General features: G+C 37.2%; 1 protein-coding gene across 1 annotated transcript; it reads right to left on the bottom strand.

Moving 5' to 3' along the window:
- Positions 1–9,695: 9,695 nt before the first annotated feature.
- LOC148030722 (uncharacterized) lies at positions 9,696–18,714 on the bottom strand. The gene is made up of 10 exons (XM_087687306.1): positions 18,335–18,714; positions 11,192–11,612; positions 11,065–11,121; positions 10,877–10,932; positions 10,692–10,781; positions 10,560–10,616; positions 10,405–10,473; positions 10,239–10,319; positions 10,092–10,163; positions 9,696–9,998 (listed from the first exon to the last, which is right to left on the bottom strand). Exons 5-10 carry the CDS (start codon positions 10,779–10,781, stop codon positions 9,738–9,740), a joined length of 630 nt encoding a protein of 209 aa, XP_087543432.1. The 5' UTR covers positions 10,877–10,932; positions 11,065–11,121; positions 11,192–11,612; positions 18,335–18,714; the 3' UTR covers positions 9,696–9,737.
- Positions 18,715–21,209: the final 2,495 nt, after the last annotated feature.

Here is a 21,209-nt window from a genome sequence, read left to right on the forward strand (position 1 = left end):
CAAGCTCTGCAGGCGGAGGACCACGCATACATCTCCATCAACAAGTCGTTGAAAACCAGTGAGAAAATTCTTAATCCTCTTCACTAAAAGCTTAATTACAAAGCTTTAAAAACTTAAAGGAAGCTTAAGGCTCCTTCAAATCATCTCGGCGTGTCAGAGAGTGGCCCGAAATTATCGCACGGCCAAAAAAACGGCCCCCCCCCCACGAAAATTCACGCCGCCTGATCAACTATTAAGCTATTAAGCTTAATTACCCAAGTCAAGTTAAGCCAAGTTCTGCAAATCACACAGGACAAGGAAGTCCACAAACTCCAGGTCCTACGCTGTCAAAGTCAAGTTCAGCAAGTCAATTGAAATCAAGTTCTGCAAGTTCTGCAAGTCGGCCTAAGTCCAACAAGTCAACAACTCTGCAAGTCTGCTAAGTCTGCAACTCTGCAAGTCAGACTAAATCAGAACTGATTAGTGCTTAAAACTCATAGAAGACTTGTTCGTATGCAAAAATTCTGAACTGGAAAGTTGTTCGCAGCAAGCTGTTCTACCTATCTGCAAGTTCGTTGAAGTACTTTCAGCAAACGGAGACAGAAATATTGCAGAATTTCTGAAAATTGAAGAAGAAATACCCAAAATTACATAGCCTTGTAACCCCAAATTTGAGCTACGCTCATCCCGCTAACCTGATTTTGAGTGAGAAAGGTTTATTGAGTTTTACAGGATGACTACCCCACATATGGATGATCCTATGACTGAAGACGACTTACCTGAACCTACCATGGAACAAAAGCTGGATCTAATCATGCTACAATTGGAAGAAGAGCGAAGAGCTAGGCAAGCCTTGCAAGCGCAATTGACAAAGCTACAAAGAGCGTCCACCGACAAAGAAGAACCTCAAGCTGAAGATTTGATTCGCCGTACTATCGACGCCACCCTTGAAGCACAAACTATTCGTAAGGAATCCAAGTTAAGTAAACGAAGTTTCAAGTTTCGCACTTTCAATGGCATAAGAGAAGGAAAGACTGTTTTATCATTCATTAGCCAGTTTGATGACTATTTCCATGAGGAAACTTATCCCGAAAAAGATAAAATCAAGTGTGTTACTAATCATCTGATAGACAGAGCATCACTTTGGTGGACTGTAGTCCGCAAGAGCATAGAATGTCCTGCTACATGAGAAGATTTCAAGAAAAAGTTCATGCAAAATTTCCTTCCACCGCAATTTCATGAGAAGGCTATCAAGCAATGGGATTTACTTCAACAGCGAGATCGTGAGCCTATTCCACAGAATACAGAGCATTTTTGGAATGCACTCCTACAGCTGCGCATGCTTGAAGACGTACCAGAGACGACACATAAGCGGAAGTATATGTCTGGACTTCTTGGACATTACTACGCTGAAGTGAACATGTTCAAGCCTGCTACCCTTGAAGACGCCATCTCCTTAGCTCACGACACTGAAGATAAGTTACGCGGAAGAGATCGACGACCACAGTCATTCCAAGCCAACGGTAATTATGGATCTAAACAATTCAATTCCAATTTTAGAAGGTTTAATCCAGGTCGTTTCTCATCACCATCTTTCCGCAAGAATTGGCCTAAACCACCTGCATTACCATCCACTGTCAATCCAAATCCAAAGCCTATTCCACAAGCAAATCCAAATGTACTCAGACTTCCAGCCATTGCAAATAATGTGACCAAAGCCAAGCCAATAGTATGCTACAAGTGTCACCAGCCAGGGCATCTCGCAGCAAATTGTCATTCAAAGAAGCCATCAGCACATATCAACTACCTTGGAGCTATGGACGAAGACGAGCATGAGGATATGCCGGATTTCACTGAAGATGAGGATGATATTACTACTACTTCCGACACTTTACCAGGTATGCCTACTTCACATTCATTGTTGACTATGAAATGTATGGTGCATGGAAAAGAAAGAACTATATTGCATGATGACGATAGTACGCATGACTTTATTTCAGCAAAATTGGTAAATGAATTGAAATTGCATACTGTACCTACGCATTATCGCATAAAAGCTGCATTTTTAGGTACTAGGTACAATGGCACACAAGAAGTACAAGATTTAGAAATTCAAATTGGTCCATATATTGAAAGAAGAAATTTCTTAGTTGTCCCATTACAGTCAAGCGACATTATTCTAGGAATGCCATGGAGACACCAGCATAATCCAAATATAGATTATTCTACGCACACAATGAATATTAATTTTCAAGGAAAATCTATTACATTATTTGGTATACACGCATCTCATATTTTTCCACTGCTTTCGCATACTCAAGCAAAACGTGCACTACGCAAGAATACTAAATCATATCTCATTTGGGTGAATGAATTGCACGCAAAGGAAAATCATATGCACCCTAGGCATAAGGAATTTCTTGCATATTTTAAGGACTGTTTTGCAGAAGACCTACCACCAGGTTACCACCATCACGTCCAGAAGACCATAAGATTGATTTAATTCCTGGTACACAACCACCTTGCAAAGCACCATATAGGCACAATCAAATAGAGCAAAAAGAAATCCAGAGTCAAGTTGAAGAATTACTAAATAGAGGCCTAATTCGACCTAGCAGTTCTCCATTCGGTGCACCTGTACTCTTAGTCAAGAAAAAGAATAAGACCTATCGTATGTGTATTGACTACCGAGCATTAAATAAGATCACTGTAAAGAATAGGTATCCTATACCTAGAGTTGATGACCTTATGGACAAACTGCAAGGATCTTCTATATTTAGTAAAATTGACCTTAAGTCTGGATATCATCAGGTGAGGTTAGATAAATCCGACATATTTAAGACTGCATTCAGGACACAGTTTGGCCATTACGAATTCTTAGTTATGCCATTCGGATTAACTAATGCACCTGCTACTTTCAGTAGAATGATGAACCGTATCTTTCTGAAATATCAATATTGTGTGATTGTTTTCTTTGATGATATTTTGGTGTTCAGTCAAAGTAAAAAAGAGCATTATGAGCATTTATCATTAGTTTTTCAATTACTGAAAGAAAATCAATTGTTTGCAAATCCTGAAAAGAGTGAATTCTTTAAGACAGAAATAGAATATCTAGGTCATATTGTATCAAAAGAAGGAATTAAAGTTGATCCTAAGAAAATTGATGCAATATTGCATTGGCCTGTTCCTAAAAATGTACATGAATTACGCTCATTCCTTGGTCTTGCTAGTTTTTATAGGAAGTTTGTACGTAATTTCTCATTACTTGCTTTACCATTAACCAAACTTCTTAAGAAAGGAATTGTTTATCAATGGACTGAAACTTAGCAAAAATCCTTTGACTTACTTAAACGTGCATTAACCAATGCCCCTGTTCTATAATTGCCTGACTTTAATAGACCATTCTTTCTAGTTGTGACCGATGCTAGCGGATCAGGAATAGGAGCCGTATTAATGCAAGACAATCATCCAATAGCATATTTTAGTTCTAAGCTGAAACCCTCTGAGCTCAAATATTCCACTTATGACAAAGAACTATTAGCAGTTGTACAAGCATTAAAACAATGGAAGCACTATTTAATGGGTTCAGAATTCATGATAAAGACTGACCAGCAAAGCATTAGACATCTACTTAGCCAACCCCAAATTTCTGACCGTCATATCAAATGGGATTCCTTCATTCAAAGTTTTCATCCTATCGTTCAATACCAACCTGGAAAAGAAAATGTAGTTGCTGATGCATTGAGTAGAAGACCTACAATTCATAATATTTCTATCATATCTTTTGATTCTTTGATTGCTATGAAAGACACATATCACTAGGATATTACTTTTCATTCTGATTGGCAAAAATTAGTTCAAAATAATTTCATTCCTGTTGATTCATTGTCATATAATGATGGATTTATGTTTTTTGAAAAGAGACTGTGTGTTACTATTCCATTCCGATCTTTTGTTTTGAATGAAATTCATTGTCCCCCATATCAAGGTCATAGAGGTATCATATCTACATTACGCATGTTAACTGAAGATTTTTATTGGCTGCATATGGATGCAGATGTATCTAATTTCGTTTCTGAATGTTTGATTTGTCAAAGAATAAAGAGACATCATGGTAAACAGTATGGATTATTAATGCCTTTATCTATTCCATCTAAACCTTGGGAACATATATCTATGGATTTCATTACTGATTTACCAAATACTAAATCTAACCATGACATGATTTGGACAATTGTAGATAGATTTAGTAAGCAAGCATATTTCATTGCATGTAAGAAAACTTTAACAGCATCACAAGCAGTACAGTTATTTTTGAAAACTGTTTTTACTAACCATGGATTGCCAAAAGTGATTATTTCAGATCGAGATTCTAGATTTTGTAACAATTTTTGGATCATACTGTTTGCAAATCTAGGCACAAAGATTGATTTCTCATCTGCATTTCATCCAGAAACAAATGGACAAACAGAAGCCACAAATAGCACTATTTTAGATCTTTTACGTGCATACACTATCTCTAAACCTCAGACATGGGATACTCATTTACATTTATTACAGTTTGCATACAATAATACACCACACACATCTACAAAGAAAGCACCTTTTGAAGTTATTTATGGATATAGATTATCTACACCTGTTGCATCTTTGTCTAATAGAATTCAGAGTGCTGATGATATTGCTACTATGCATAACACTATTTTTGATGAGGTTAAGGATATGATTGCTAAAGCCCAACAATCATATACCAAACAAGCCAACAAGAAAAGACAAGCTATGAATTTTAGAGTTGATGATTATGTTTGGCTTAGAATAGAAAAGCGTAGACTGCAAAGTGTAGATAGACATCCAGTTGTCAAATTAGCTCCTAGATTCTATGGACCATTTAGAATTATTCATAAGATTAATGATAATGCATTCAAGTTAGAATTGCCATCTCATTGGAAAATTCATAATACATTTCATATTAGTTTATTGAGACCATTTAGAGGCCAATTACCTATCCACCCTGTCTATGAAAACCCACCTTTACTAGAAGAAGAGACTGAAATACTTGAACCAGAAGCCATCATAGATACTGACTACATGACCACTAGAACTGGCCGAAAGTATTCTAGATATCTAGTAAAATTTAAGAACCATCCTGTAGAGGAAGCACAATGGATGCACGCTAGAGACTTAAATGCTTTCCCCACTCTGTTAACTCCACATTGAGCTAATAGCAATTGAGGTCAATTGCTATCCCACCTCGGGGGTATGATGCCAGGAGGCATATTCCACGGTGGATTCCGTGAGGTTTTATGGTGGATTCCGTAAACTTAGATGACCAGGGCTCATACACAAAGAGGATTCTTTGTGCGAGAAGTTGATGGGGACGCCTGTTCTTTTCGGGCGTTTCATTAATTTAGTGTGTACATGGGTGATTCCATAGCGGGTGATTCCGCAAAATGCATATTAAATTAATAAACGTTTATGAGTTTAGAGTGCGCACTCGTAATAAATTAAGGTTAGGATTTATTTCTAACCATTTGATTTATTTATGTAGCTGAAGACTGCTAGGTATTCACTTTTGTCGGTTTAATTGTATTATTTTACTAACGATTGTGAATGCTTCAGTTGATGTGTAGAGATAGCAGCAGTGGCAGAGGAAAGCATTGGAGTCTAGCGGGTTTTCGACTTTTGGACTAGATTTTGATAGGCGCCACGCCTATATTTTGTTATGTCTATTGAGACATTGATTATTGATTATTATTTTGTATGCGCCTATGGGCACGGATATGTTATTTCTATTTGGACATTGAGATTGGGCGTGCCAGACTCTATGGGCACCGTCCATTAGCTTTATTTTCCTATTTTTGTAGAAAGCAAACTCAAAAGCTAAAAGCTTGTCATATTTTTTGTAATTGGGCTATTATTGAGCATGAAGATTGGAAATATACATTAAATACATGCTTTGTGAAGCGCTCACACAAGGCATGGGGGAGATTGAACCCAATTTGTCTCTTGCCTCTTGTCGTGCATGCTTTTACATTGTTTTTTGTGCAAAAAGGTAGAGTTCATTGTTCTTGGGGACCTTCCGGGATTCACCACGTGAGCTATCTGCGACCGATCTGCGCACCAATGGACAGCTCATATGCTTAGAGGGAATTCAAGATAATATTGATTTTAAACTCATTACAACAAAGTTACGTAAATGATGTCATACTGCTACGCGGACATAGTGTGGAAAAAAGTGGAGTGCATCATCATTTGGCTTCCTTATGAATTTGGAGAGTCAATGTCATCTTAGTCAGTAATGTTAGTGTCCATAGTATGGATAGTTCCAAAATACAGGATTTTTTTACAATTTTAGCCTATTTTTGATATTTTGGATATTATTTCTTGTAAATATCCTCAAAAACTACAGTAAACTTCTAGAATACGGTGTCATGTGCACAAAGAACTTGCTTTTCAGTTAGTTTTGGAGATCTTATGTAGAAACAAGGGCTTTCAAATTTGCGTGGTGCGTGATTGTAGTTGTTAGGCACCAAAAAACACTCTAGATAGGAAGAAGAAGAAGGATCAATCTAGGAGAACTCTGACCAGGTGTCTTGAGGTCTTGCCCCCCTTTCGGAGCCAATAGAACCATTAGATTTGCCATCTCAGTAGTAGAGAAGAAGCTAGCGTTTGGTACGTTTTTCGGTCTACTAGGGAGCTCCATGAGAACTAATGCTTGGAGATTACTTTTGAGTAGTCCCATGCGAGGATTTTGTTTATCTTCTTAGGTTTTATCAATGTGTAGTGCTATGAATCATTGAGATTTTCCTTAATATTATATAAAGGCTCTATCAGATTTGAATCCCTTGCCTATTTCTTTTCTTCTCTTCTATCTCCTATTCTCTACTTCCTTCTCTCTCTAATCCCTAATGGATATGACCTTTCGACTAAAACCCCTTTGACATTAGTGAACCTAACGTGAAAGTTTGTTTGAAGGAAAGGTAGGATGGGAGAACCTTCAAGCATAAATTCTAATGATGTTTTGTAGTAGTTAGTATAGAACATGAACATGCTTATGTAGGTACAATAACAACAATAGGTAATGTAGGCTTCTGCTTAGATAGAAACTATTGTGATGAATGCTCTGTAGCTAGTAGAGTGTGAGATGAAGTTGTTTAATGGTAGGAATGGATGTGCATATTTGCATACCTATGCTCAAAATATAGAGTTCTTTGGGATGACTCAACTTGCATGGAGCCAGTGTCATGATGTTGCATGTCCACCACTGCGAACATGAGGGCGGAGTTTTTTGCCACGATTTTGATCTCATTAGTCAGGATCATTAGGAATTTGTTTTTCATTGTGTGTGTATTTTTTTAAACATTTTGCATTATGCATGAGCACATGTAGATAGGCTAGGCACATGGATTCGACATTGTACAAATCTCAAATCATATGAATGGTTGGGCACCACGTACATTTTTCAATGCATGTTCTCTAGGACACATTGCATAAACAAGTCTATATGCAAGAGTTTTCATGATTTTGTGGGAGATACTACATGGGGAGAATGCATATTATGGAGTGACGAATTTCAACATGATAATTTCATTGCGAGGATTTCAAGCAATTGCATTGAAATTGAATCATTGCTTCCATAGAGTTTTTGCAAGGTGGATTTGGCTAAATAAAGCATTTGAGGGCAATATACGAGTTTAATGGAGTTGTTATGATGCCATGGTGATTATTTCATTAAGTATTGTTTTGGAAAGCTAAAATGGTTGCAACATCCTTTGCCAATGAAAATTGAGGAAGTATGTTTGAAGTTCAATGTGGAAGAAGTCACAAGCAAAGGTGAATGCACAAAACTTGTACAATGTATGGAGGAGCTTGTTCAAGGAATGGATACCTTATACATTAGAATGTTAAGGATAGTTGTTTCCATGGATGTGCCAATAATATTGAAGAAAAGGCATTCAATGACAAAGAAGAGGTTGTCTTATCAATGTGATTCAAGGGGGTTGAAAATGGGTGGTAAACATGAAGATTGATTAAGTTGTCTTCGAGATTTGGGACGTGCTTTGTGTGCCTATTGATACCATTGCGCCTAAACCTACCCCTAAGCTTGCATCACGAGACATTGCCATCAAAGGAGGCTATTCAAGAGAAGTGGACCTAAGTGGTATCATCAATTTCAGTAGAAGTCGTAGACATGCAAGAAGTGGGAGTTGTGTGGACAGTGGTGATTTTTTTTGGCCGTTCACATGAAAGTCTAGATGGTTTCCTTTATGTTTACAACAGTCTTGAGAGTATCCACCGCTCTCAAGGGGATTTTGGCATTGCTTGGGATCCAATGACAGATAAAACTTTAAGAATATCTCGAGCTTCAAGCCAAGAGACATCTATGTCTTTTGAATCTGCAACACCAAAGATACCATAGGACTTGGAGCACAGGCTGTGTAACCGGCAGACACAAGCATATGGACTTAGTACAATTTTATTCCGATGAAACTTCATCTCAAGGCAGAGAGCTCATGGGACATTCAGCTATGGAGTACGCAGTAAAGTGCTACCAATGGAAATGGAGACAGTAAGGCATAGAAATAGAGGTAGCATAGATGGCTTGCATAGATTGAGATGTGAAAAAGCAGATTCATGGACAGCCCAAGCTTTTTCTGAGTTAATTGAATCATCACGATCTGGTAGTTCAAGATGGCATAGTGCAGATATCTCATCTGAATCCATAGTGTGTGGGATGCTCGAGTCTTCTAGTGGAGGACCTGGCATGCGTGTTGGTTCTAGATAGTGTGAGGTGTCACAGAGCACTTCTTCTGGAGAAGCACAGAAGGGCGGGTTGTGCACGAAAGCAATTTTAGAGAGGTCACCGTGGAATACTCAAAATATTTTGGGAAACAGGGATTCGTCAGTCATAGGTGTCCTTGTTTGTGGGCATGCTTATCATGAAGAATGCCTCGAACAAGCCACTCCCCTTAAGCAGAGGCATGACCCTCCTTGTCCTCTATGTGGGGGCCTTGAAAAAGATCGACTGAAGGCCAAGGAGGAAGGGAACTGGAACCTCAAAACCCAAGACTTGTTAGAAGGGAAGGGGAAAATATGTAAGGAGGGCATGGCATCTCATCGTTTTGCTGGCGTATCAAACAATAATGATGCTGGATACAATGGAAACTCTGTACACGCTTTGAGATTCCACCGTATATAATATACAGGCGCACTCCTCCAAACCACTTACTATATAGGAAAAAAAAGAGAATTTTCTAGTTAGATTTCCACATAACTAGAAAGAGTCTAATATAGGAAAAATCAAACTTTACTAGATTGTCAATCTAGAAAGATAGTTTCCAAAATAGAACGATTTTTCTAGTTAATTTACTATATAGAAAGCTTTTTTTGGTTAGCTTACTATATAAGAAGTTGATTATCATAACTATCTATATAGTAACTTTCTAAAAATTTACTATATAGTAACTTCATAAATAGAAATAATCTATATAGTAACTTCATCGAAAAAGTTACCATATAAAAAATTATAACATATAACATCTATGTAGTAACTTTATCATACAACTTAGCATATAGGAGGCATATAATGATATAACAAAATCTCATAGAATGACATTTTTATATCTTTGATATAAATAATAATAGAAGAATACTTTATATTAAAAGTGATTTTAATAAAGTAAAAGTGAATAATAGATTTTTTTGCCAATGTCCACAATACAAAAGTGGCATACTATAATGTGAAATCCAAATTGTCCCTATTCTACTACATTAACATCATCTAGGCTTAAACTTCCAATGATTGTATCTTTGATTATAACTCGTTTTTGAACCACCAGCCATTGTACTATAGCCTTTCTCATGGCATCCACATTATGCTCTGTACGATTTGTAGTGAAAGTGGGATCTCTCTTAATGATGTTAAAAGTGGATTTTAATGATGTATATAGCTTATCCACCGTAGCAATATCCAAGTATTTTAACAAGATCGTTTCTTCATCCACCTCACTCAACATATTCTGCAATTCCAAAAAAACGATTTCAGTAAAAACAATTTATATTTACATATTTAGCGATACACACATATACTAAATAAACACAACACATATAACCTGAGAAGATTGGCATTTATCAAGTGTCTTAGCATGGCTCCTAGCTAGCCGCACATTGGAGTTTTCAATCCTCTATTAAGCATCATAAAAGGGTTAAATTACCAAAATAAAGACATCCATGTTTATCTTAAGATATACTCAAAATACCTTGGATTTATTATGATTATCTATATCCCTTGAAGCTTTTTTCTTCATTTCCTTCATGTTATCTTTCATCTTTTCACTCCACTATAAGATAAAAATAAATTGATTAAACAAAGATAATATTTAATACAAACTATAGAGATAAAAAGAAAGAGAAATATCTTAGTACCTTTGGGATTCGCTTGCTTTTTCGATTTAGAACTATAACATTATTTGCCAACATAGTGTTCTCCTCAATCTATAATTTTTAAAAAATAATATTATTAAATTATAATATGATATATATTAATATTTAATTTTTACAAAGCATTGAAAATAACTAACCTGTATAGCATGTACAAGAAGGTCGGTAAAGGATTTATAATTCTTGAGCATGTCATCCTTAGAAGAAAATGAAACATGTTAGTAAAATTATCCAAAGTTTTTATTAAAAATAATTATAAATATCATGCTCACCGTATCAAAATTCTCGTCATTTTTTGTGTGATTTGAATCATCTTGTGTATGTGAAGGTAGTTCTGGACGATAAATATCCTCTATCTCCATCTTGTTTGAAAGAAAACTCAGTATTCAAATAAAAAACATAAATATTTCAAAAAGTAATGATCAATGAGGTGCATATCATAGTTTTATTGACAAACCTCTATTGTGCCACATGCATTATGATCCAAACCCTCATTTTCTTCATTGTTAAAAGCTTGGGATTGTTGCAATGTTTTTTTTTTTAATATAACAAAAAATGGCAATTTATGTCAGTACATTTATGTAAACCAAATCATAATTTAAAAAAACATCACTCTAAAATGAAAATAAATTTTTTGAAATAAACCTGTTGAACTTCTTGATCATCTTTAGCATCCTCTCCAACTATAGAAGTAGTCGATTTCTGTAAAAGACATTGAATTGTAAGGAGTATAAAAAGTAAAGTAAGTTCTAATACATGTAAAAGAGTGTACCATAGAGGAGCTCTCTGATAAGTGTCTCATCTTTTGTTTCTTGAATTTTCTATTTGTTTGCATATTTCGAAGGAAATATAGGTAGACGTCTTCTTTTCTCTGAATATAAGTTACCCCTGGAAACTCAAGTGGCTTAATCTCATGATGTTTAGACTCAATGTAATCTTTTATCTCTTATTGCAAGTCAAGCTTATGTCGCAGATCTTTATACTTTTCTTCCACATATTTCACCCAACGTCTTACAATAGCTTGATTTGCACAATAAATTTGGTTTTGTGTACTACGACAATATGCTATGAGATATTTTCTTCCATATTTCTTATTAGGATTGCGATTGTTTGATAGCGGAGGCAAAAATATATGCTCATATGTTGGTGTATCTACAACCATGACTTCATTAGACGCCATCGTAAAATATAACCTGAAAAAAAAACATACAAGTCAAATAAACATAATATTTAAGATAGTAATCATTCATAAAATGGTAAATATTAGTTTTAGAGATATATGAAACTTGGATTGATCTAATAAAATAAATGTTATAAAAAATACTTACATTTATAAGCATGTATATAGTCTATATAGACATGTCTTTTTTGCATAAATTTAGGATATCCATGACACTGGAAAATCACATAATTCTCCAGAGGGTAATATTGCTCTCCTCCTTTTCCTTATCAACCATCCATGTATTATTGTGATACAACAATTCCAGTCCCTCGTGCAGTTATCCTCCATAGAAACTTTCCATAAGTTATTTTGATTGTGATCTTTCTCCAACCATGCTAATTTGCATTCTTTTTTTTCTCTATCCACTTCACGTACCACCGCATGTTTGGTTAAATTGTTATTCATATCCATATATGCCAACACAATATCATTCTTCTCTAGCCATGGAGGAATACATCCAACTTCACCTACTTGAAGCAGTCTTGTCCTAGGTGAGAGATCTTTTAATTCATAAGCAATAAGCTTATTAGTGAAAGGGAGAAGCATACACTTGTGCAATAATGAGCTTACAGGCCTTACACAATCCCAGTCAAATGGAAGACGTTCTCTTTGTAACACACTCATTCCTGTAGTTGGTTCGATAAGTAGGCACTCTTTATTATCTTTTACTGTGATACATTGTTTATAATACTTTGCCCCAAAGAAAAACATGATCTCTCTATTCCATTGAACTGAAAAAAATGATGTAATACGAGCCTTCCAATGACCCATGCTTTCAACAGTAGTGTTAGGCTCATCAACTTTAACTACTACATCATCCCCAAGCTTATAAACATCCCCATTGAACACTAACTTTTTATACATTGTCACATGTTGGGATTGTAGAGAATTCTCTTCAAGAGACCAATAGTGCTCTACATACTTTTGTTCCTCCTGAATAAGTGGTCTAATTATTCCTCTCTTTTGTCGTATTGCTATACCTTTTTGTTTTATCATTCTCCAACATGCAATATCTTGATTTATTATTTCAAGCTCCCTCCATAGCTCCTTCATCCTCTTGAGACTGACGAAACCTCCAAGATTCCTTGTTCATGTGTTGCGTGGCATGATGTGCTGTCACGACTTCTTATTTCAAAAAAAGAAGGAAGTGACAAACACATATGAACACTTTTTAATGTCCTCTCATGTGGCAAAAGGCTATCCTTGTCTTGCTGTAATATTGAGAAAACCTCTGTAAATAGTATTCTTCTATAATAATGAATGTACGATATCTCCATGTCTTTTTTATTGGTCTTGATACCAACATATGTTAGTACCTTACGTTCAAATTCATAACACCAATAGATATCATGCATTCCATGCCTGCAAACATCATCAAGTATTTCTCCAAACCCTGTAAATAAAATAAGTTAGTAGACATTATTAGAGGCTATGAGAAATTGATATATTGAATTAATAAAGATTCATACCTGCAACATACTCAAGAGGAGAAGAATTTGCCCCCATAGACTCTTGCTTTCTTACTCTCCATGAAAGAAGCAAGGAACGCATCATTTCTATGCTTTCCTTTGACCAGCCTTTGTCGCGACTGTAATTATAAAACCCATGGGATATATCTACTAGAAGAATCCCCAAGTCATATATTTCTCTATGTAAGTCAGAAATTCTTAGTAAAATATATGGTAAACGCCACTGGATGAACTTTTGATTCTCCTTTGCCTTAAAAATATCATGGTATTTGCTTGGAGTGGATGGCCAACGACCATTTCGAATGGATTGTGGAGTGAGGGAAAATACTTTTTCAACACAAGCATCTATTTCTCTCTTTGTCTCATTGGATGTAGCTTGCATAAGAGCACTTATATATTTTTTGAATACATTCAATGCAAAAATATGCATTGAATCATAGAGTAAATCCAATGATAAATTGAAACCATATAGATCATGCAATCTCCACATTATAGACTCTCCTGATAATCCTGCTTCCTTGAGTATACATTCTCGTTCAATCTGTGTGAATGCTTTTTTGGATTGTAAAAGTGCTTCTTTCATTCCTTCTATGGTACGTTTTTCTGGAGGATACTGAGCTTGATATCTATTTCCATCATAAATATAGCGACCTTGAAATGATGAGTTATTACTATCCAAGGTAGCCTGAGCTTTATCCCTTCAACAAAAGGATTGTCCTCCATCTTTAAACATTCCAAGTTTGCATTGGGCTGGATGATCACCTGTGACCATCATTAACATTGCACGTATCTTGGAAAATTGTGTTTGTTGAGCGGAATTATCAAAGATACGTTCAATTAGATAATTATAAAACACATTTACTCCCTCAATGAATAACTCCTCAAGCTCTTTTATTAATGGTCTCAAAAGGATCTCGAAGGTAAAGCTTGAATTGCGAATCAATTTCTTGCTACTTAGTGGCAAAAATAATACAGGAAGAATCCCAACCCTAGACCTTTTGCCACTATTTAAAATCATAATTTCTACTACTCCACAATCCTTTTGAGTTGTTTGAGAAGCTTGGAATCCATCCCAATGTAGAAGTAGAGCGAAGTTTCGAGGCTCTCCCTACATAAAAAATTAATTTAGTACAAATACTCATAGAGCAATAACTAGTATGATTCTATGTATTCACAACTAGATTTGGTATACATATTTTGAAAAGATAACTAGTGAAATATGTACCTTGCATAATTGCTAATGGTGTTTATTCAAAGTACGACACTTATTGCATATAAATATATACTCCTTGGTAGATTCGCTCCATCCATGCTGAAGTGTTTCTGATTTTCTTGGAAAGGTGGAAAACACAGTATTACACCTTGAGTTTTGGCAGATGATAGGTAGCTTGTACTTAGCATTTGGATTCCAAAAATCTTGGACCTCATGACATTTTGATCCATCCCAAAATTCAAAGGATGAGTTTGGATGCATAGAAACAACTTGTCCAAGCCATCCCTCCTTGTGGCGCCACATTTGTAAAAATCCATGGCAAAAGCTTTGACTTTTTACTAAAAGTTGTAGTTGATTCTTAATAGGTAAATAGTCAAATGAAAGCATATCCTTTCGTGTCTTTTGACACCTTGGACACTTGGAAGAACAAATCAAGGAATCACGTTTCAAGATGCTTTATCTTCTATTTCCTGGACAAGAACACTTTTGAACATTTCCCACATACAGATCTTCTCTACTAGGCTCAAAAAGCTCTATCTCATGAGGATTATCACGTGTACCTCCACAAATCTTATAGTGTTGAGATTGAATCATTCCAAGTCCATTGTACATTGTAATCAATTTCTCCCAACATGCAAGAATCCTTACTCCATCTAAGGTCCCATCCCATGTCTCAGGCAATTGAACTAAGAGCTTACTCAAGCTTGGTTTGAAAGGCTCATTATCTCGGTTTCCAACTCTCTGGCCACCCTTATCACCAAACAAAAGTTGAAGCATTTCATCCTGAGCTGTAATAGATATTCTATGTTTATCCCAAAGAGCTTGTAACTCAATTACTTTCTCAAGTATCTGGATGCATAGTAAAGACTCTGTACCATCCACATTTGCACTACTTGGATCAACGTCTTCATGCATATCCATATGTTCATCATGTTCTTCCAAGTGCTCAACATTGTTAGCATTATCCTCACAATGTTGATCTGGGTCACTATATGCATGATCTCCATGATCATGAACATCACTTATTATATCATCATTGCATTGTGGCATTAATCCTATCTCGAGTCCCAAGTCTCGATATTTCAACCTCAATTGTTGATAAATAGCAAAGGTAGAAGGAACAACATATCTTCCACCATGACAATATAAAATGCAATTGCACCAAACCTGTCTCCTCTTTGTGGGCCCATCCATAGTTTCAGTTAATTGTTCCTCATCTTCGGCCATAGTCAAGTTTGGATTTTGTAAACCAACTCTCCTATGCATATTACCAAGTAAATCTTGGCGGCTATGATGGTAGAAAGTACTTCGACTAACCATCTGCCATCCTTGATTAGTTTTTGAACACTTGTATAAGCATGAGCATCTTCTCATATCACTTGAGGAACTTGCCATCTGTGCCATAAGAATACCATTCAATTAAAACTTTATATAATCTCTTAACAATTTTAGTTTTCAAGCTTACTTTTCCAAGCGTGGTTAAACATCTCATCAAACAAGTGATACTTGGATCTTACTATAATAAACTTATGCTTGAGAACATGAGGCACACATTTGGCATAGTTTAATTTCTTTGAAGAACATGAGGTCTACTCGTAAGCATGTACGTGTTAAATGTTTATCCACTATATTAAACAATTTCCCTTCATTTCATCAACTATTCCCTATTTGAGTGTAAGAAAATGTGGTGACATGTCTAATGAATCTATGGATAGGAAGATCGTGTCCCTAGGGCCAAAAAGGCCCATCACAACAGTTATCCTTTCCCAAAGCATGATTAGACATCTCCTCAAACAAGCAAAGGAGATGTTCTATAAAAATATACTTGTATGTCCACACTCGCCCTTCAATTTCTCGAGACACGATATGTACAAGTGGACTAATGTATTGCATCTTACTCTCGCAGTTATCCTTTTTTAAGCATGGCTAGATATCTCCTCAAACAAGTAAAGGAGAGATTACAAAACCCTACTTGGATAGGAAGATCGTGTCCCTTGGGCCAAAAAGACCCATCACATCACTTGGATACGAAGTAGAAAACGACTTAGGCACTAGTAGGGAAGCACATAAAAAACACTCTAATCCACATTTACAAACCCACATAGCATTCATGTGGAACACTCTTGAATCTTAGAAGGAACATGGTTGTAGGCTGAAAGGGTGGTCCTAGTAGACGTGTTTCTACAAAAAAGAGTTTTAAAAAAATATCAAGGACACACATTGGTGGGCTCATTTCCCAAGAAAGGGCATACATTGATGATTAGACATCTCCTCAAACAAGTGATACTAGGAGCTTGCTATAACAAACTTATACTCAAGAAAACCTAGCGTAAAAAGTAAACATGAGAACCATAACCCCTGTTTGGATAGGAAGATCGTGTCCCTAGGGCCAAAAAGGCCCATCACAACAGTTATCCTTTCGCAAAACATGGTTAGACATCTCCTCAAACAAGCAAAGGAGATATTACAAAACCCTACTTGGATAGGAAGATCGTGTCACAACAGTTATCCTTTCGCAAAACATGGTTAGACATCTCCTCAAACAAGCAAAGGAGATATTACAAAACCCTACTTGGATAGGAAGATCGTGTCACAACAGTTATCCTTTCGCAAAACATGGTTAGACATCTCCTCAAACAAGCAAAGGAGATATTACAAAACCCTACTTGGATAGGAAGATCGTGTCCCTTGGGCCAAAAAGACCCATCACATCACTTGGATACGAAGTAGAAAAGGACTTAGGCACTAGTAGGGAAGCACATAAAAAACACTCTAATCCACATTTACAAACCCACATAGCACCCATGTGGAACACTCTTGAATCTTAGAAGGAACATGGTTGTAGGCTGAAAGGGTGGTCCTAGTAGAGGTGTTCCTACAAAAAAGAGTTTTATAAAAATATCAAGGACACGCATTGGTGGGCTCATTTCCCAAGAAAGGGCATACATTGATGATTAGACATCTCCTCAAACAAGTGATACTAGGAGCTTGCTATAACAAACTTATACTCAAGAAAACCTAGCGTAAAAAGTAAACATGAGAACCATAACCCCTGTTTGGATAGGAAGATCGTGTCCCTAGGGCCAAAAAGGCCCATCACAACAGTTATCCTTTCGCAAAACATGGTTAGACATCTCCTCAAACAAGCAAAGGACATCTCCCAAGCATGGTTAGACATCTCCTCAAACAAATCATTTTAGGATGCTTACTATAATGAAATCATGAGTATTCCTCATTCTGAAATATCATAGCACTTTCATGCATCAAGACGAATATCTATTGTGAAATTTTCACAAAATTGAATGGAATCTATGAGTAACATAGCACTGATCTCAACATTATTCAAGGTGTTGGTTCTCAAGCTACGTGACATATGCTTGTACTTATTGGTCCTAGTAGAGGTGTTTCTATAAAAAAGAGTTACAAAAAAAATATCAAGGACAAACATATTCAAATCATGTAATTGACAATTGGACCACAAGTCGCAATAAATTCAACAACCTCGGTTATGCAAATGCATCCCGCAAGTATCATATAAGAATATTTAGTGAAAGAACACATTGCATGAGATGCACATTCAGCCTGCAAATATAGTGCACAAGAATGTCTAATGAACAAGCATATTTTAGTAAATAAAAGTATTGTATGGTGTTTCATATGCGAAGTAGAAAATGACTTAGGCACTAGTAGGGAAGCACATAAAAAACACTCTAATCCACATTTACAAACCCACATAGCACCCATGTGGAACACTCTTGAATCTTAGAAGGAACATGGTTGTAGGCTGAAAGGGTGGTCCTAGTAGAGGTGTATGTCATTAAAATACTAGACTAAATCCCCAAGCAAGTGATCACACCTAGGTGACAATGCATGGTGCAAGAGTGTGCTATTATGAATATGGATGTGTCCTACTATGTACATGAGTTGAATGTAAGAGTCCAAAAGACACTTAACTTGGCATATATGGTGACTTGAATGGCTATGCACACAAAGTAAATGAGCTAGAAAAACCTTATTAGGTTGTGAAGTGGAGCAGGGCTTTGAGGCGGAACAAGCCCGCGGGCACGCTGCCGTTGAAGGCATTCTAGCTTATGTCCAGGTAGCAAAGGTGGAAGAAGCCCATGGGCACGCTGCCGTTGAAGGCGCGCCGGCGTTCCGGCTTATGTGATCCAGGCTGTAGCAGAGGCACGTGAGGTTAGACGTGAAGGTTGCCGTTGAAGGCGTTCACAGCGCACAACAGCTCGCAACTTCTAGGCGCTCACGATGTCCACAGTAGTTGATCAGTACAGCGCACTACAACCCATGATCATCGACCAGTACAGCGCTGCTGCCCCCCCACGCCCCGCGGTAGGATCGTACAGACAGTGCCGACCCTTGCCGGTGTGCGCTATCTCTTGGTCTTCGAGATGAAGAACCCTTACCACTACACAGCGTAGGTTGTACAACTGTCCCTCTGCCCCCCACCCCTCGACGGTTCGCCTGGAAGTGCGGATTTGGCATCGCCAGCAACCAGTCGGGCTCTGTCTGGCACGAGTTCCGTTTCACTGCAGCGGATAACTTCGTCAATGCTAGCTTCTCCAGTGGCCTAAATATCACAGCTAGTCGATATCCCTGCGGCCACGTTAGCTCACGACCTACACAATGCCCCCAACGTGACCAACTGATCCCTCCCTGACATATTCCTCTTTTGCCGCTCTCTGGCGTTTCCTCCTCCAATATTCTTGTGCAGGCCATCCAGGTGATATGGCGACGAGCAAAGTGCAAGAATATAATAGTACAAAAGGAGAAGGATAAAATGATGTTGAAGGAAAAAATGGAGACTATATAAAAGAGAGGGAAGTATCCGTTGGCGGGAATTAAGGGGTAGGTAGAGTTATTTCCCTTCTACCAACCTTTGACTAAAGTTTTTTCTTCCCTTCTACCATTGAGTGAAATATTGTGCTATGTTTTCTCAAGTAGCAAATAGAAGATACTCATGAGATTTCTCAAGTTTTTTTCATTGTAGGAAACATATGTGGTGACAACATATTAAAAGGAAAATGTAAGGTTGTTGTTGGAAGCTACTTGCTTTAGCTGCAAAAGGGTTGAGTTGATTCTATATAAGTTGATGCCTTACCCATACAAGTTGATGGCTAAGCCAATGGGTTTAAGAATCCAATATATCTCACCCAAGATACTCAACAAGGCTTAGTGTGGCCTTATTTATTCTAGTAAAATCCATGATGGTATCCTCAATATTGTTATTGGGATAGAACAATGTAGATTAGTAGGGGCTATTGTGTAATAAACATGAATGTAGATAAAGGGTATGACAGGATCACTTGGGAGTTCCCCTTACTATTAAATGGCCATATATTTGCATCATTGATGATAATTCCAATGTTGTAGCAAGTGAAAGCTCAAATCTTTAGACAGTTGGGTGCTCCCATTGGGTTGGGATTCAACATATCTCAAAAATATTTGAGTGGCCCGACACATAAGACATGTAAAGATTAGGAAGAGGACCAATCTCAAGCTTGGTCTTACTAGTGAAATCTTTAGACAGTTGGGTGCTCCGGTTGGGTTGAGAGTCAACATATTGTCTCAAAAATATTTGACTGGTGGCTAATACATAAGACATGTAAAGATTAGGAAGAGGATCAGAGCTTGGTCTTACTAGTCAAATCATAGACTCAAAGATGTTTCTTAGCCCCTAATGATATTCAGTGCTACTATCTTCCCCTTTCTATATGGACATGTTGGAAGAAGTTAGAGTCTCTTTTCAACTCTTACTGCTGGATCTTTGATGGTGGAAGGGAGTGATTTGCAACATCATAGGAAAGATTGAATGAAAACCAAGGCTACTCAAGAGACATGTAATCTTCAATTTCCAATTCCATATAATCCAATTTGAAAGTTTGTCTCCATTCTATCCATTTCAATGCTTATATTCTTAATATTCTTAGCATTGAACTCCATTGAAATATGATATCAAGCTCCCAACTAGTTACACTCACATTTTTAAGAGCTCCACACTAGTTTAAGGCAACCCATTTGCACTAGGCAATATGCATGCACCTCATATAGGTCCATTTTGCTAGTTATACATGGTTTTAGGTACACCAGATTGGAACCTTGCAAGTATGAAAATCTAGTGGCAATTGACAAAGATAGGGACAACTAACAAAACTTGCAGTGTAAAGGTAGCTTCTTGTCACCACTAGGAGTTAACCTTGCAAGTAAGAAAAGAGAGTGATAATTAACAATGGGTTCACCACACCTAGGTCAGACCATTGGTGCATTGAGACCATAGAAATTAGGGTTTCCACCGTTGGCTACCAAGCATTGCCGCACAAGGAAACAAGTGCCCAAAGAACCCTAGACTCAAACTCAGTATCAAGACTACTAGAGTGGGAAAAGGGTGACTCTTTGCCAACTTTGAAGTTGAGGCAAGCACCATAAGACAAAAAGGAGTTACAAGAAAAATACAAGGACATACACTGATGGACTCATATTAAGGTTGGTCAACTCGAGACCTTGAAGGGTCTCTAGTTGCACTTGTAGCCTTAAAAACCTTGTGTGCCATTTCAACTCAAGGCTAGGTCACCAAAAGTATTAAGTACACATGAATTAGGTATAGATTACACCAAGTAAGTAGTGCACACACACACACACACACACACACACACACACACACACACACACACACACACACACACACACACACACACACACACACACACACACACACACACACACACACACACACACACACACACACACACACACACACACACACACACACACACACACACACACACACACACACACACACACACACACACACACACACAAACACATCCCTCACCAAGAGCACTTTATAGCTATAATCACTATCCTTTAGAAA

Source organism: Lygodium microphyllum, chromosome 10, assembly GCF_053477565.2.
Source record: "Lygodium microphyllum isolate KBCC chromosome 10, Lygodium_microphyllum_v1.1.10, whole genome shotgun sequence".
Classification (NCBI taxonomy): Eukaryota; Viridiplantae; Streptophyta; class Polypodiopsida; order Schizaeales; family Lygodiaceae; genus Lygodium; species Lygodium microphyllum.